The 17997-nt window shown below is 34.7% G+C and overlaps 1 protein-coding gene across 3 annotated transcripts in view; it reads left to right on the top strand.

Moving 5' to 3' along the window:
- LOC6034558 (hemicentin-1) overlaps nt 1-17997 on the top strand; it is a 185284-nt gene that overhangs the window by 144722 nt on the left and 22565 nt on the right. For all 3 annotated transcript variants that reach the window (XM_038250127.1, XM_038250126.1, XM_038250128.1), the window contains exons 8-9: nt 8227-8386; nt 15301-15597. In XM_038250127.1, coding sequence (XP_038106055.1) covers nt 8227-8386; nt 15301-15597 — 457 coding nt within the window. The remainder of the gene's footprint in view (nt 1-8226; nt 8387-15300; nt 15598-17997) is intronic.

Here is a 17997-nt window from a genome sequence, read left to right as displayed (position 1 = left end):
TATTTTTTTTATATTTTATTTAGACCATGTAAAGTTTATTCGAATTACAACAATAACTCGTTTGATGTTTTTAACCAATCATATTATATTTTAGGAAAAGACACAAATCTTGCTAAAATTGCTATTAACTATTTTGGATAACTTTCTGTATATATCCTCCCCGTTTGCAGAAGAGAGAGAGCGGTGTTGGCCGAGTGCGGTTCGGTGGCTTTCACTTGCGGTTTGTTGCGCGAATTTTCGAGTGTTTTTCGTGGGTCTTGCTGGAGTATTTTGGTTCGTAAGATGCAGTTTCACCAGCGGATCATTGTGGTGGTCGAGTTTTGCTGTTGGGGGTTAATTTAATTGCGAAAAGTCGTAATTTCTGAACCCAAACAGAGATTTTTTAAGTCGACTTTTGTGTTGATGCGTGTGAAAGGGAAGAGTCGACCAAGCGTGCTTGTGTGTGGTGGTTTAAAGATGACACAAACCGTCGTGGTGCTGTGTCCCTGTATTGGTGGCTTGGACAAGCAAGAGCGAGAGCCGAACTATGAGAGAGCACGTTTTAGTGAGAAGTGGGCGGGTGGGTGGCAGCATGTGTTTCGAGCAGCAGAGTCGGGGACGCTTCACTGTTTGGGTGGAGAGAGCCAACTGTATCGTCGGCTATTCCCAAGCGTGGAGAATGAGAGAGAAGCAGCTGTCTGAAGCAGAGAAAAGGTTTGGCCAAGGGAATGTCTACGTAAGGTAAGATTGTTCTTAGCTGAACTTGTGTTGGTACTGGATGGAAGTACCTTTTGCTAGAGGTGAGTTTTGGTTTGATATTATTTTCAACAGTTTTCGGGATTGAGGATCTTGATTAAATTTAAAGAGAAAATCACAAATTCTCTTGGAAGAGAATTAAAATTGGCTTTCAAATTAGATCAGGTTTTTTTTGGTTAAAATTCTTCCAAATTTTATTGATAAATAAAGATCATCTGAGATCTTTGGGAGGATCTTTTGGGAATTTATTTGAGACCCTACTGCATAAGATAGGCCCGTTCTAACACTGAAAAATGCGAATTACGTAATCGGGAGAAACTCTGGAGTTACTAAGACTTACTAAACACTCTTCCAAGAGTTTTTGTCACAATATTATCATTTTCTTGTTAAACTCATTTGTATTTTTCCACCCACAGAGAGCGAGTTGTGGCGCTATAACCATGGCAAAAGTGTCCAGGGCATTTGTGGAAATACAATGTCTCATCCCAGAGGGTCCCGGAGCACCAAAACTTCTTAGCATGGTGCTCCCAACGATCAATTGCCTAAACAAACAGGAACGTGAGCGGGGGATCCCCACGTTTCTTCCTCCCCTGTAGATTCAGAACTGTATTGCTGTTTGAACATTCGTGTTAAACTCAATCCAATTCAACGAATCATCTTTGCGGTTAACTTTACGCAGTAGGCCTGGCCGCTTTAACTTTTGTGATGTTTCAAAGCAATTTATTGCATTGGGGCACTGCAATTGTTAATAATGACAAGAGGATGCTAGGCGTTAATCAACCTAAGGCATTTTCCAGGATGCCCTCGAAAGACTGGCTGCGCTAGGGTTAGATTAGATTAGAGATTAGAGATATCCTCCCCGTTTGCAACTGTTGAATGATTTTCGAATAATAAATTACGAAATTTTAGAATCAAAATTAACCTTTTGAAAGAGCTAGACTTATAAATTATTTTTTTAGTTGAATGAAAATATTTACAATTGAAAAGGACACACAAAATTGAAACATTAAGGTGAAACGGGAAGCACCGCATTCTTGAAAACACAACTCGAGTTTTTTAAAGCAGTATTGATAAATAGGTAGGTAGCAAGCAATTTGTCGAGTTCATAAATTAATTTAAGGTGAACAGAAGTTGTCCATGAATTGGCGTCCCGTTTCACTTTATAGGCTGCAGTCTTATCATTGAAGTTAAAAAAATGAACATTTTTCGACAAAATTTCACAGTTCATAAAATTATGAAGGTTAATTTCGATTATAATGCTGGTTTGGAATTTAATTAATATTTCAGATTTTCCAAATATCTTATTTTTTCAAACATTTATAACTCCGTTACCAGATTTTGCACAGATAAATGCTTGGTAAAACCTATACTGCCCCTGATCACATAAATGTCCCATATGCATTTTCATCGATTTTGGGTTATTGATGCAGTTTGGTACAAAATCGTGTGCTCTTTCGAAAGAGCCTGTAACATCCAGTACTTTGTTCTAAACATCAGGAGGAAATCCAGTTTTTTCGCGAAAATTTAACACGTAGCCTTATGTATGGGACAAACTTCAAATGCGTTTTTCTCAGCTTGCTGTTTTTGCATATGGGACATTTATGCGAACATGGGCAGTATAGATTTTTACATTTTTTTTTATTTTTAATTTTCATAAATAATTTCTTCCCACAAGTTTTCATGTATACAAATTTGGGTTTTATCCATAATCAAAGTGGTTATACTTTCATAACACTTTTAAAGATGAGTATAAGGACTATTGAAAAAAAAAATGTTACAATCTAAAAAATACCCGTTTTTATAATCATTTAATACAAAACCTCAATTTTACTACATATGAAAGACGCAACTTTTGATACCCAAATTATAAAGTTTTTGCGAAAAAAGATGATTTTTTAAACATTTTTCTTAATTTTTCCGTTCTTGCGCGCTTTTTTGATTATGTTTTGTTAAATTTCTCGAGGAATTCGAGAAAAACATTGGCTCTTTGGTCCCAGGACCCTGAAAACAGCATTTTAAGTTTTCATAAGACCTTTTCAAATGTCTGGCTAGATTTTTTAAGCTTTTAATTAAACCTTTCATTTGCGTCCAAGACAACTAAAATCGGTTGAAATGGCGCGGAGAAATAATTTTTTTTTGCAGTTTTCGTGGGGAATGGCTGCCTTAACTTAGGTTGCAATAAATGCAATAATATGCACTTCTATTTTCAATTCATGAAAACCGATGACCTATGACGCTTTTTACTATTTATGCTGATATTTTCTCTTCAAACTTTTGATCAATTTGGTAAAGCCAAACAGTCCATTAACTTTTCATCACTTAATAATCCCCAAAATGCCATCTCAGCCATCCGCTGTGCAGTCATGCAAATCTGTCGACCAAAGTTTATCTTCGAATATTAAAAATCAATAAATCTAGGCCAACACAAACATTTTCACAGTCTAAATCGATTTGATTACATCCTGTGCCAGCGGGCCAACCAACCGTCATCATCCATCCATCCATCTATCTATCCATTCTAACCTAGTTCCCAGAATGGACCTGATGGTAGCAGCACCAGCAGCAGACTAAACTTTGGAATAAAGCAAATATTTTTCTACCGCTTTTCGCGTAAATTCTATCAAGCTGTGAAGTTAACAGGAAAAAAATTCTGAAACTGTAAACCCAACAAAATCGATGGCCAATTCTTCGTCAGCAGATCTGCTGACCAACACAACAAAAAAAATAGCCAACACAATGTGTCGTTGTGAGTCTGTGTGTGTGTGATTTGTTTGATTGTTACAAAAAAAAATACAAAAATAAATGTATGATCCAACCAACGGGCAATTAATCAAACCGCGTGGAATATACAGTCATCGTAGTTGGCGCTGGGGTCGCCCCATTCCAACCAATCGCGCGCGCTGACGTTCAAACCACAAACTGAGTGACTTACTGAGCTCTCTCTGTGTCTCGTTGGTTGAGGTTCCACACCGCAGCACCATGATTCAGTTTGGGACCGCGTTTGTTTGGATTCTGCTGCTGCCGGGGACGACGACATTGATCTTGTTTGGGATTTGGCCGCGCTGATGCTGGGGCTGTGGCGGCAAACACAAATTTCCACTCGACGACACTCCCCTAAATTTAGAATTGATTCGACTTTGATTGATGCCACCCGGGCACTGCAGCGGTTTTTAAGGGACGAACTTTGGGTACTCTTCAAAAAGTAGCAAGCTGTAGTTCTGTGGGAAAGTGGTAATTGATTTGGACTGTCTTTTTGTTTTCTTCCCTTTTTTGAAAAAAATATTTCAAATATGACTCAGGACTGAGTTAATTTCATTTAAAAATTTTTGTTTCCCCTTCCTTTCATATTTTCAATAAGGAAGCAAATTTTACTAATGTTGTTTTTTTTTTTAAATTATTATTCAAAACTTATTTTTATTAGGTCCTTTTAGGTGCTACGATCAGGTTGGGACCGAGGATCGGTTTAAAGTCTAATATATAATAATAAAAAAAACTTCGTACAATGCATACTTGGAGATCATGTAACTGACGAGGGTTACTTGGTCCAAGTGGGTTTTTTACTAATGTTGCTTAACATTAAAATTATTATTGACAAAACTTGAACAATCGATTGTTATATATTAGAAATACATAGTTTAACTTTTTAAATTTTATTTTTAAATGAAATTATGCTTGAAGCTTGAAACTATTTTGATTTTTTTTCCAAAAGTGCTTCGATTTGGCAAGGGCAATTGTGGTTTTTGTGAAAATCGTCGAAACTATTTTTTTGGAAAAGAATGGGTCTAGGGACCCAAGACCCATTATTTTCTTTAGCGGTTAGGGTGGTTCTATCTGACATTAAGTGGTCCAAAAAGATGTGTTTCGACGATTTTCACGCTTTTCACAAAATTCAAATTTTTCATCAAAAAGAAAATAATATCTCCGAAACTACTGAACCAATTTTAAATCACCACGTTGCAAAAGAAAGGTGACAAGATTCTAACGAAACATATTAAGACATTTTGAAAAGATAGCTGCACAACACTTACCAATCAAATAAGACTTATTTTGCTGATTTGAAAAAAAGCAAGGGAAAAGGCCTCGGGACTAAAGAGCTCACAGCTGAAAACATTTTACAATGATTTTGTGGGATGTTTTACGAAACATATCCAAAAATGTTGTACAACCATTAACACCATTCTGAGTATTGATTTTTTGAAAATAAAAAAATCCGAATTCGTAACACAAATTGAGCATAAATCACCATGCGTCTTCAGGAAAATTATTTGGAAAATAAATAATTTCCGTGGAGAAGCAGTTTTCATCATTCTTTTCAGTAGCGTGACCAGATTCTGACAGATGGGGGCGCACGCATAGGAATTTTTTTTGATTACGGTGTTTTTGAATGACCCCTCGGAAAATTCTAGAACAAATTTGAATCGAAGGGGGGGGGGGGCATGTGACCCCCCAGGCCCCTCTCTGGTACCGCCAGTGATTCTTTTGCAAAACCTGGTTTAGCTGTTCCGGAGGTTTATTTAAAAAAAATGGTTTTTGCGAAAATCTATAAAAAGCGCAATTTTTTGGACCTTATTTTGGACAGGACTCCAATCTTCAAACAAAAAAAAAACAAGCGGATCTAATAATTTAGGAGAAGGAACTCCCATGCCAAAACAAAGCACTTTTGATCCTGCTGGTTTGACGTGGAATCGCCGATTTTGGGAAAAATAGTTCAAAGAGATAAGTTTCACAGCAGAGTATTTTTTTCTATGTTTTTGAAAATTGCAAATTATTCCATAATTTGAATATCTAGTCTTAAAGTGTTAGTTTTCGAGTTATCGTTAATTTAAAAATGAGAGCTAGTAAGGTGACACTGTAAAAATCCAATTTTAACCAAATTTTTAATTCTACAATTTTATAGCAGTTAATCGATGACAACTTTTGAAGGGGTTCTTATCGTTCATTGCAAATAAATGCCAATATAGAAAAAAAAATGCAATATTTTTATAATTTATTTAGGTGGCAAAATTAAATTTCTTGCTGGATTATTTTTAATTTTTATTCAAAAATATTTTTTTCCAAAAATTTTGACCCTGGCATCAGATTTTTAACCAACCTAAACTTTGGCAGAGAAGATGCCTCTGAGAGTTACCGTTTGAAAATTATGTCCTAGGATAACATGTCTACAAAGTTTCATTGAAATCGGAGAGGGTCGGGTACAACCGATTCCCTATTTGACATGGAATTGCTCAATTCAATATCGCTACGATTTCGCTTTTTTCGTGATTTTGTCAAACTAAATCATTTTACATTATAAATTTTTCCATAAAATTCTTCATAAAATTGTTGGAAATGTAATTGTATGAAATTCTGTATCTTGAAAATGGATTTTCTGATCGATTCCGATCGACATTAAGTCCAAAATTGGCCAAAATTGTTTAGCATACGGAAAAAAATCCGACTTTTTTATTTAACTTTTTATTACTGATTCCAAAATAAGTATTTTTTCAATTTTAAATATTTTTATGTGTTTAAGGGGAGAAATCTTCTGAGCCACAATGCTTGATTGTGCAAAATATCGTAAAGAAGATATTTTTTTTAAAAAAAGAGCGTGTTTGTTAGACCAAAACCAAATCGTAAAAAACATAATGTATACCAAAATCTAATTTGCAATCAAAAAGTACCTCACATTTTTAAATTAAGTTTAAAGAGCTGAGAAAATTTGCTGCAATTTTTTCCCTATGACTATGAAAAACGTAGAATTAGTTTCTGAGATACAGCCTCATGAGGAAATCGAACCGATGAAAATTATTTTTGGTTAAATTTTTAATGTTAAAAATTAAACTTAAGCAAAATGTTCAAATCTTTTCAATAAAAATATTTCAAAAATGTAATAACTTGGTCCAAACTTTGAAATAAGGAAGGTTTTTCGATTTTTAGGCTTTTTAAATAAGAGCTTGATTAAAAAATTTAAATTATTTTTATTGAAAAGATTGGAAAATAGGATAAAAGTTTTATTTGTTAGTATTGAAAATCGGACCAATAGTTTCCGAGATATCGTCAATTTAAAATTTCAGGCATATCAGGTGACGCTTAGAATAAAAAAATCATTGATTCGAATCAAATTCGAATTTGTAAGGCTATATCTCAGTAACTAATTCAATTAATATTTTCAAAAAAAGGGCAGGGAAATTTTCAAAAGTTAATTGCATGTTTTTTTACCTATAATAAATATCTGGGTGCTGAATAGTGGTTCGCAAAACGGCCTCAATTTTGAACTGTCAAAGTGGAACCAATTTACTGTTCGCCAAAAGTAGAGAGTATTGCTATCGATAATTAAAAATTGTTTTTTTTTTGCAAGAATGGAAAATCTGTTGCTTTTAAGGACCTAGAGTTTACGTCAAGAAATCTTAAGAAAGATACAGGCGAGATCGTCATTTTTTATAATTATGAATGGAAGTTGTTTATGGAGTCGATGCGGTTTTATTCATCCAGAAGTTGTCTTTATTGTTTGATTTCGTTTGAAAACCTGGTTTACAGAAAATCTTCTCTGTTTGTTGGATCAGTTTCGCTAGAATGAGCGATGTTTTTTCGCTGGACCTGGAAGAGCTGCAGGATTCTAAAATCAACCAGGGATTTTATCTGCAACATCTCAGAATGACACTCTCGCCGCATTTCTTCGTCACCCGCAAATAAGAAAAAGTTCTTCTAACCGATCGATAGTTTGATAGAACACACAATTTTCCAAAAAAATATGTAAAATACTAGAAAAAATAAACACATACTACTGATAATAAAACAGTTCATCTTCCAATAAGAAAAAAGTCATGCTTGTTCTTGAACAGTCTCTTACTTTGTAGATGTAAACAAAGTGTGATCATTCGAAAATCACGTTACGCATTCTCTCTATTCATCACCCAGATAAATATTAGCGAAAATATATAAAATACTTTTTAATTGCAATTTTTATTAAAGGAATTTTTTCTTCAATACTTAATAATAAATATGATGTTTTTATTAGTTATAGTCATAGTTTGGCTTTGCTCAAAAGCTGCCGACTTCTCAAATGCCCTTCAAACTTGCACAACAGTATCATGGACACAACATATGAAATTAAAATCTTAAGAAAAATTCAACAATAAGAACTTACTGAGAGTTTATCAGTGTCTTTCCTGATGCTCTGGTTCCAGCGGAAATCACTGTTCAGCACGTTCTCTGATTTAGGATGATGAATTTCTGATCCAACTCGATGATTCTGCATTGAGTTTCGTGCATACAGTTTTCGGAAGGGCTCTCAAAAGGACTGAAAGAGTATCGAATTAGGAGGACATTTTTTTACCATGCTGTGTCTAAAATAACAAACGATGGCCAATTTGAGTTCGGTTAGCCATGCGATAAGTGAATTTAGGGTTTCTAGTTTTGCACCTGTCGCAAATTGTTCGCAAAAAACCAACCGCAAACATTTTTCTACAATTTCTTTCTCGTTTTTTTTTTGCTTTCCCCCCTCTTCAACAGTACTTGCAAAACGACGGCACGTTCGAGACCATCAGTCAGATGATTTTCACCGCGACCCGGTTCGAGAACGGAGCGTCGATTCGCTGCGAGGCGGACAACATTGTGATGCGTGAGGACGGTGACCGGCCCCTGCACGATACGCTCGTCCTCGAGGTCATGTGTGAGTATTTCCCCGCAAACTCCTCTAAACTCCTGAAAGTGCTGTTGATGCCGCTGCTGCTCAAGTGAGGTGAAGTGGTTGTGATGGCGAGTTCCGGGCAGAAAGTGGCAGTCGTCGTCCGGAACTCAGCACCGGTTTGGTTTGGGTCCGGTGTTCTTTTTTTGAGGGGTGGTGGTTATCGGTTTCAGAACACTCAACTTGGTGTGATATGTATGATGACAAAGAATTATGCGTCTGGTGCATAGTCTTTGAAATATGATACACCTGCGTGTGGTGCATCGTACTAAAGATAATAGAGAACGGAAGTATGAATGATCGTTTTCATTTGAAAATGTCGGCAGAACGTTCAAGTTGATGAGATTCAACGCAGTCTCAAGGTTCAAAATGGCGAAAGAATCTTCGTAAGGTGCTTTGAGGTAGCTAAGTCTTTGTTTTATAAAAAAAATGTTAAATTACTTGAATAAGTTTGAATCATTTCAACATTTGATAAATTTGGTTTCAAAGAGACATGGAAGACATTTCAAACATGGTTTTCCTTCGAGAATGACACGAAAAATTGTCGTTTCACAACGGAATTCCTAATTGAACATTTCATTCTTAGTTTACAGAAATAGCTCAATCAATATTTCGCATCTTTTTGCATTAAATTTTGTATCTAGTAATATATTAATGGTTTTTTGGTAATAATGTGAAATACTAAAAGTTAATGATTTCAATGAGTTTTGTAACAAATATGTAAATTTCTCTTACTAATTTTGGTACAAATTCATTCGAAACAAAATATAAAATAATACAAAAACAAGAGTTTAACACGGGATTTATGATATGTGAAGCCAAATACAGCATATTTTTTAAAGAAATGTGATTTAGAAAATGTATCCATTTCTTGTTTTTTTTTTCTTTTTACTTTTTTGTTTTTTGATAAAACTGTACATAATTATAGTGCAAAGTTTTTTTTCTTAAGTTACTTAAATATTTTTTATTAATTAATTTACAAAACTGCTCAGTTGAAATGATGAAAAATAAATTAACAGAGTGTTTTAAAAATGCAATTTCACAAATGGGTCATTCCATCTCAACTGTGCACGAAAAAGTGCAAATTTGAAAATTACCCTCTCCGATCCTGCTCAAATTTGGCTGAGCTGTTGATACTATCAAAACATGCAAGAATCCCGAATTTCATCCAAATCGGACCACCCCCTCCATTTTTGTACCTCCCCAAAAAATTGACTTTTTGGCGATTTTTGGCCAAACCTCCTAGTTTCAAACGGCGATAGCTCAGGAACCACACATCTCAGAAGGTCGTTCTTGGACTCAATTTTGAAGGAAATCGGACGTAGAATCCGTTTCCGCGATCATAATGTTGATTAATTTATTTTTTCTACCTGTATTGCGCAATTGAAAACATTAAACGGCCGTATCTCAAAACACCCCAACTTATATTTTTCATTTGACCTCACCATCGTGTTCCCCGGCCAATTTTACATAAGAATCACCTATCGACAGAAATGAATATGTTTCGTTCCAGAGATATCGAATTTTAAAGTTTTGTGTTTTCGAGATTACCTGCATCAGCTTCATTCGCCGCATCTGCTAGAAGCACACAGGCGGGCTGATCAATAACTGCTACCTGGCCATTTATTGAAATAATATTTCATCATAAATAATCTTCATCAAATTGAGCAAAAATTAACTGTATAATACTGTAGGAAACTGAAGTTTAATCGCAAATGTTTATCTGCTCAAAAAAAAATAATGAAGTGGAGCAAAATAGTGCCATTCAGCAAAAACCCCAAAACCTGCTTTATTATTATTATGATTATAGTTTATTATTGACACTTTACCATAATTCTGATTTATGGTTTAGATTGATCATATTAAATCAATTTTTATATATATTTTTTTTTTACTGTGAACAGACACGGACCACTGCGACACTTGCGTATCTATTGTAGTATGATCTGTTCTCAGGTTTTCTGTTTTTGCTGCTATACACAGCCTGCCGAACGATCGTCTTCCGTAGCGCTATTGTTTGAGCGAGACAGTTTTTGACGAATTATTCGAGCAGTTGCCCCCTCTCATTCCCCAAACCAATCACTCAATGCCATGCCACACGAGCACGAGAGACCGATCCGAAGACGTGGAGATGAGCGAGATTGAGGGGAAATCTCGTTTTTATTTTTTGACCCATCTAGAGATCGTTACCGATCATATAGCCCAATCTTCAGCTCGAATTTTGCCTGAGAGCATGTGACCGAGTCGAAAGTAGCATTTGAAACTCTTCTCTGTGTATTGCTGCAGAGTTCTTCAACGCTCAGACTCAGTCGCCAACAGATCGTCCGAGAGATTGGATGTGATGGGTTTTGGAGAGGCTTGGGACTTGACAAATCAATTCCCGCAGCAGCCGAAATCCCCTCTCGACCGCCACCTACCCCTTTTGCCTCGCCAGATGGGTTTCAAGCCATCGACCTTCCGCTTACAAAGCGAAACCCGTACCACTAGACCACGGGAGCTCGGCAATTTTTATATAGTGAGCCAGCTCCATTTCATTAAAATATGATTTTGGTCAAGGTACATTTAATTAAAAAAATCCTTATACGTGAGGACAGCAGCCGTATTGTGTTCCAAGAATCCAAGAATGATAGATGAAAAAAAACACTGTTGTTCGGACGGTGTCGAAATCATCGCAACTAAATTTGGAGAATTAGCCGCTTTGCAGCAGATCAAACTTTGTGATTTTCTTACATTTTTCAGTTTTATACATTCCAGAAATCCTTTTCCTACTCTTTGTGACCGTCCTTCACTAGAGTACAACGTATCAACAAATTTTATCCATTTTAATTCATATTTTTACTCAATAATGTATCGTGCACTTATTTTTCAGTGTTACTAACAAGATTAATTCTCGGGTGAGTTTTTAAAAAGCCGTAAGAGCCATTGCGACCTCTGACACTAATTTTCGTTTTTCTAGAAAATGAAACAAAATTTCATTTATTTTAAGTTTGGGGCACTTGAAGGACGTGTAGATGAACAATCTCGAGCATTTTGATATTGGTTTTTCGTAAGTAGGTCGAATACCGATGCAAAAAGGACTTTGTTTAACAATGGCTCTTACGGCTTTTTGAAAACTAATCCGAGAATTGCATTTTCCTCTCGCTCCGTCGGAATCCAATTCTACCCTTTACTGTGTGTCGTCATTGCTCTGTCCAGTGGGTTAACATAGAAATTCACTTCATTAGTTTTTTTGAGCAGATAAACATTTGCGATTAAACTTCAGTTTCCTACAGTATTATACAGTTAATTTTTGCTCAATTTGATGAAGATTATTTATGATGAAATATTATTTCAATAAATGGCCAGGTAGCAGTTATTGATCAGCCCACCTGTGTGCTTCTAGCAGATGCGGCGAATGAAGCTGATGCAGGTAATCTCGAAAACACAAAACTTTAAAATTCGATATCTCTGGAACGAAACATATTCATTTCTGTCGATAGGTGATTCTTATGTAAAATTGGCCGGGGAACACGATGGTGAGGTCAAATAAAAAAAATAAGTTGGGGTGTTTTGAGATACGGCCGTATAAAGTTTTCAATTGCGCAATACGGATAGAAAAAATAAATTAATCAACATTATGATCACGGAAATGGATTCTACGTCCAATTTCCTTCAAAATTGAGTCTAAGACCGACCTTCTGAGATTTGTGGTTCCTGAGCTATCGCCGTTTGAAACTAGGAGGTTTGGCCAAAAATCGCCAAAAAGTCGATTTTTTGGGGAGGTACAAAAATGGAGGGGGTGGTCCGATTTGGATGAAATTCGGGATTCTTGCATGTTTTGATAGTATCAACAGCTCTGCCAAATTTGAGCAGGATCGGAGAGGGTAATTTTCAAATGCTGTTCCGCTTCAGATGGAATGACCCAAATGCAATTGATTGTTAAAATTGTGCTACTGATAAAATAAAATAAAAATAAATGTTAACTTTAACATTTATTTTAATGTATAATGTTAAATGTCAGACAATTTTTGAATAATTTTTTTTTGTTAATTTTTTATTGAAATCAAGCTCAAATTTGGATGTTTACTATTTGAAGGGAGGGAAAGAATATAAAAGCCACTTGTTCAAAATATTTTATTAATAAATTTCAGTACGTAGAAGAGCAATTCTCTGAGATTTCGGTCGATTGATTTTTCCTGATTTTTTTAATCCGGCTGAAACTTTTTTGGTGCCTTCGGTATGCCCAAATAAGCCATTTTGTCCAGTTTGTCCAGATAATTTTCCATACAAATTTGGCAGCTATCCATACAAAAATGATGTATGAAAATTCAAAAATCTGTATCTTTTGAAGGAATTTTTCGATCCATTTGGTGTCTTCGGCAAAGTTGTTTGGATATGGACTACACTGAAAAATATGATACACATTTTTTTATTTTTTGATATGTTGTAGAGGACATCAAATGTCATTTTTTTCAGAAATTTCCAGAATGGGCAAAAAATCTTTGAACGAGTAATAATTTTTTGAATCAATACCATTTTTTTTCAAAAACTCGAAGTATTGGTCTCAAATTTTTTTCAATTTCATTTTTCGATGTAAAATTGAATTTGCAATCAAAAAGTACTTCAGTGAAATTTTGATAAAGTGCACCATTTTCAAGTTATAGCCATTTTTATGTAACTTTTTTCAAAATAGTCGCAGTTATTGATTTCTTTAAAATAGAGTCCATGTTTGCTCTTTTTTGAAAAAAAAAAAAATTTTTTTTTTTTTGAGTAGCTGAGAAAATTCTTTATAATTTGCTTATTCGGATTTTGTTGATACGACCCTCAGTTGCTGAGATATTGCCATGCAAGGGGTTAAAAATAAGAAAATTTATATTTTCTCAGTCTCACCCAAAAAAAAACCACCATTTTCTAATGTCGATATCTCAGCAACTAATGGTCCGATTTGCAATGTAAAACTATAAAACATTCGTAAAATTTTCCGATCTTTTTGAAAAAAATATTTTCAAAAATTTTAAGATGTAAAATCCCTTCTATAATTATTTTTAAATAGTGTCTATTCTTGTTTAATAAAAACACATATAAGTTAAGAAAATTTCTTGATTTTTTTTATCGTACTACGTAGATCCGACATTTCATTCCAAAAAAAATACTATTTTTTTTAATTCATACCTTGGCAAAAAAAGTCCATCTGGCTTGCGTCTGGAACTACGGCTAAAAAAGTTATTTTATTTCATATATAACAAAAATATGGTTGTACAGATTGTCAAAATCGCTTTTTTGAGTAAAAATTTAAAACAAATGGGTAATTATTTCAAGAGTTTTTTCTATCTTTTCTGAATTTTCCTCATCATGACCAACAACTTTGTACTTAGTTTTGAACAAAGATCCAATTTCAGCAAGAATTGCTCATGTCAGTGTTTTAATATTTTGTTTTGTTGATTTGATTAGTTATTCCATCACTATTGAATTTTTATCAATCGATCTGTTGCCCTATAAGGCTGTTTCAAATATTTTCAAAGTTTTTGTATTCCGGTACGAAAAATCAGCAACAAAACTATTTTTTTAAAGAAACTTCAAAATGTCAATTGTAAGTGCAAATAGCTGAAAACTATCTCAAAATAATTCTCTTGCGTTTATAATTTTTTCTAACATAATTGAGTAAATTCTAAAATATTACGAGTTTTGTGCATTTTCGTTGCATAAAACCGAAAATATTCTTTAATTCTTTATAACTGAGATATTTTGAAAACTTTTCGAGACTGCTAGTTAGGTTCACTTCTCTTTGAACTGTGATTTTGAACTGACTGTATTGATTGTTCCGTATTGACAAACTGTAAACCAATCAAAAATCAAATTATTCGCTCTACAGCTTTGCCTTGGCGTTCTCGATTGCGAGATTCCTACTCGAAACTAAGTGTCCGAAGGCTTGATTGTTGAGGCAATTGCAAACCTCTTTTTACACCTTAGCTTCCATCCACCCCGGGATTCGAACTGACGACCTTTGGATTGTGAGTTCAACTGCCTACCAGCGAATCCACCGAGGCAGGACCCAGGGAGACGACTCCTGCACCTGGACTGAGCTATCGACCTAACACCTCTAGGTTAGACCGGGGCCAACATTTACTTCCCCATCCGACGGAAGGCGTGATCAGACAAATCTCGTCTCAAAATTTGCCACCGGGACCTTCTGGGATCGAACCCAGGCCGACTGGGTGAGAGGCAACCACGCTTACCCCTACACCACGGTCCCGGCAAACTGTAAACCAAAAACCCAAAATTTATGAGTGAGTAATAAATTATAGAGTTGAAAAATGTCTCTGCCGGACTCCTGTTTTTCATCATCACACAGATATGTGTGCAATCAGATAGAGATGAACAATAGCATTAGTTGGCCATTTCGTTTTATGGCCTCGTGCACACCACAAAATCTAAAACAATAACCAGATTGCATTGACAAGGGGGGGGGGGACTGAAACTGATACCACCATCACTGAATCTACGAAGCCAATCACACACACCCCCCAAAACCGAAACCACTGTGACTGTGTCCAAGCAAAAAAAATAATTTATATCGCCAACCGTCCAACCCAATTGAAAGCTCCCTTTATCCCTCCTCGACGCGATCAGCAAAAAGCCAGCATATCACACACACACACCGGCATCAACAGCACTTAATCGTCCCGCGATGACATGATTTATGTCCACACCGGATTACCGTCTGTCCACACACTGCCAGGACGACCTGAAAGTCCTCAACTACTAACCCAAATTTCATGTTCGTGTGTGTTTCATCAATCGTCGTTTCGTCGAGGGTTTTTCACCAAAAAACATTGTCTCATTTGTCTTCTTTCCGGCGGCTCAATCTTCATGTCCTTCTGTGTCTGTGTGTCCGTGTCCGTGTTCCGACCCGAATGCAGATCCACCGGTGGTTTCGGTCAAGCCGGACAACATCACGGTCAACGAGACGCAGGACTTTCTGGTGTTCTGTGAGTACGAGGCGAATCCAGCCTCGCTCGAGATTGTCCGGTGGTTCCGGAACGGGCAGGAGATCAAGCTGGCGAACGCGCCCGCCCGCTACGAGGGTGGCACGCCCGAGCAGACGGCCCTGCTGATCAAGAACTCGACCCGGAACGACATCGGGACGTACACCTGCGAGCTGTCCAACTCCATCGGGACCGACGTGTCCGATAACGAGATTTATGTCGATGTTTTATGTATGTAAAAAAAAGCACAGCATAAGTAACAATAACAACGGGGGCAGGGAAAATTTTTTCACTTTTAATCCTTCATTGAGCGGTTCTCTGGGGGTTCGCTTATTAACAGTTATTAATTCGGTAATCGTCCATAAAAATATGTGCATTCTCTTCTAATTTGTAAATTGTTTATGATGTTTCAAACAAATTTCATTAATTTTATTTTTAGGTACAATCTATTCTTGCGTAAAAATTTGGATTTTGTTTAAAAGTTTTTATTTATTGATAATTCAAAAGAATTGAAAAAAATATATAAAAGTACAGTCTGGATTATCGGGTTGCATGGAATTTCGAATAATCGAATTAGGAAAAAAAACTATTCTATTTTTTATTCTTGTAACTTGATTTGGAGTGTCCTTAAGCATCCTAAAAGTAAAAAAACCTCAACTTATTTTTGCATGAACGACCCCTTTCTAAGCAAGTTTAGAAAAAAAAATATTTCCGTAAATTGTTCAATACGCAATCCTTTGATTGAATATGATGAATTCTCGGAAATTTCAGCCATCTGATTTTTATCAATTTTTTTATCTGGCTGAAAATTAATGGGTCCCTTTCATATGCCCAAAGAAGTCCTTTTGCATCATCAGATTGCCCATATCGTTTTCCATACAACTTTGGAAGCTGCCCATATAAAAATTATAAGTAAAAATCCAAATATTGGTAGACTTAACCGATAAAAACATTTCACGGATTTTTGTTCTGATTTTTTAAATCGCTTTTTGTCATCAAACATTGATTTCAAATATAACACATTTTTTCAACAACAGACATAAAATGTCATAAAATGTCATTTAAAAAAAACCCAACTTAGTTGTGATGTAAAATAATTTATTTCAATTGATTAAAAAATATTTTTTTTGATTAAAGAGATTTTTGAATAAAGTGCGCCGTTTTAAGGTTACCGCAAAACAAAAAAGATTTTTTGAATGTTTTTTAATAATGCTTGTTTTCTAATTTTTAAAAAATCGAAAAGATGAAAAAACTACCTACATTTTGCTTTTTTGAATTTTGTTTATAAGGCATCGCCAAAAAACATATTACACGTTGATAAAATGCCACCTTTTCAGAAAATTCCAGAATTAATTAAATGATGTTATGATTTCATGAAAAAAAAAATTGATTCAAGAAAATTAAAAAAGTCATATTTTTGTATTTTTTAATGTGAAAAATTTTTTTTTACCAAAATGTACTTTAGTAATTTTTTGATATAGTGCACCGTTTTCAAGTTATAGCCACTTTTAGGTAACTTTTTTTTATTACCGATATCTCGGGAACGATTTTCAAGTTTAATAAATAAAACATTTGTAGAATTGGGTCCTAAAATTCAGCTTAAATTGCCGATATTATTGTTCACAACAATAAAGCTATTTTTTTCAGTACGATGGCTTTTAGTACGACCACAAATGGTTTAAAATTGATTTTTAAATCAATTTTGAGAAATTAACAAAGCCGGACAATATTTGATCCAAAAAAAAAAATTAACATGTTGCCCATTTGAAATGTCACTCTTGATTCAAAAAATTTCAAAATGTGTTTTTCAGCCAAGTTTGATGAAAACACCAAAGCGATCGAAAAATTTCGTCATAAGATACAGATTTTTGAATTTAAGTTTAATGGAGTCTTATACAGGGGAACCAAAATGGCATCTTTGGGCACCCAAAAATTTCAGAAAGATTAAAAACTACAGAAATAAATCAAATAATTTGAAACAGGCATTCTATTTCAATGAACTATCAGCATAGAAAAATTAAACAAAATGATTTGTAGATACAGTTTGCTGCAATTTTATTTTATTTTTCTTAAAAAACTCCCAGAATTCATCATTTCTTTGAAATTGAAGTTTGAACTGAAGTTTAATTAGTTATGTGCCAGAATTTTGTACTAAAATAGCTATCGAAACTAACGTGAAAATCTTAACTAGAATGTTAGCAGCTAGCTAGCATTTTACGGGAAAAAGAAAATTTCCTAAGTTTTCTTTGAGAAGGTCCAATAAACATACTAACACTTTGTTTTACGCGAATGGCACAAAAAAAAAACAAAATTGAAAAGTGAAATCATTATTTAATTTCTGGGAAAACCAAGGATTTTTATTTTGACAAATTTGAAACGTGTATTTATTTTACTTAAATTTGAAGTTAGTTTGTAAATGTTTCTCAAGATTATTTAAATATTTAAATCTATACAATGGAGTTTATTTAATGATTGCAAATCAAGTAAGTGAAGAATTATAGAGGATAAGAGATTTAAAAACTAACCTTGTTTTATTTTTTTTTAATCTTTAGTGCACGAATCTCTCTTAAGCAAAGACTTAACAAATTCCATACAAAAAAAAACATCAAATATCATTAATAAATAATTCTT

Source organism: Culex quinquefasciatus, chromosome 2, assembly GCF_015732765.1.
Source record: "Culex quinquefasciatus strain JHB chromosome 2, VPISU_Cqui_1.0_pri_paternal, whole genome shotgun sequence".
NCBI lineage: Eukaryota > Metazoa > Arthropoda > Insecta > Diptera > Culicidae > Culex > Culex quinquefasciatus.
This window is presented reverse-complemented; position numbering and strand designations above follow the sequence as displayed.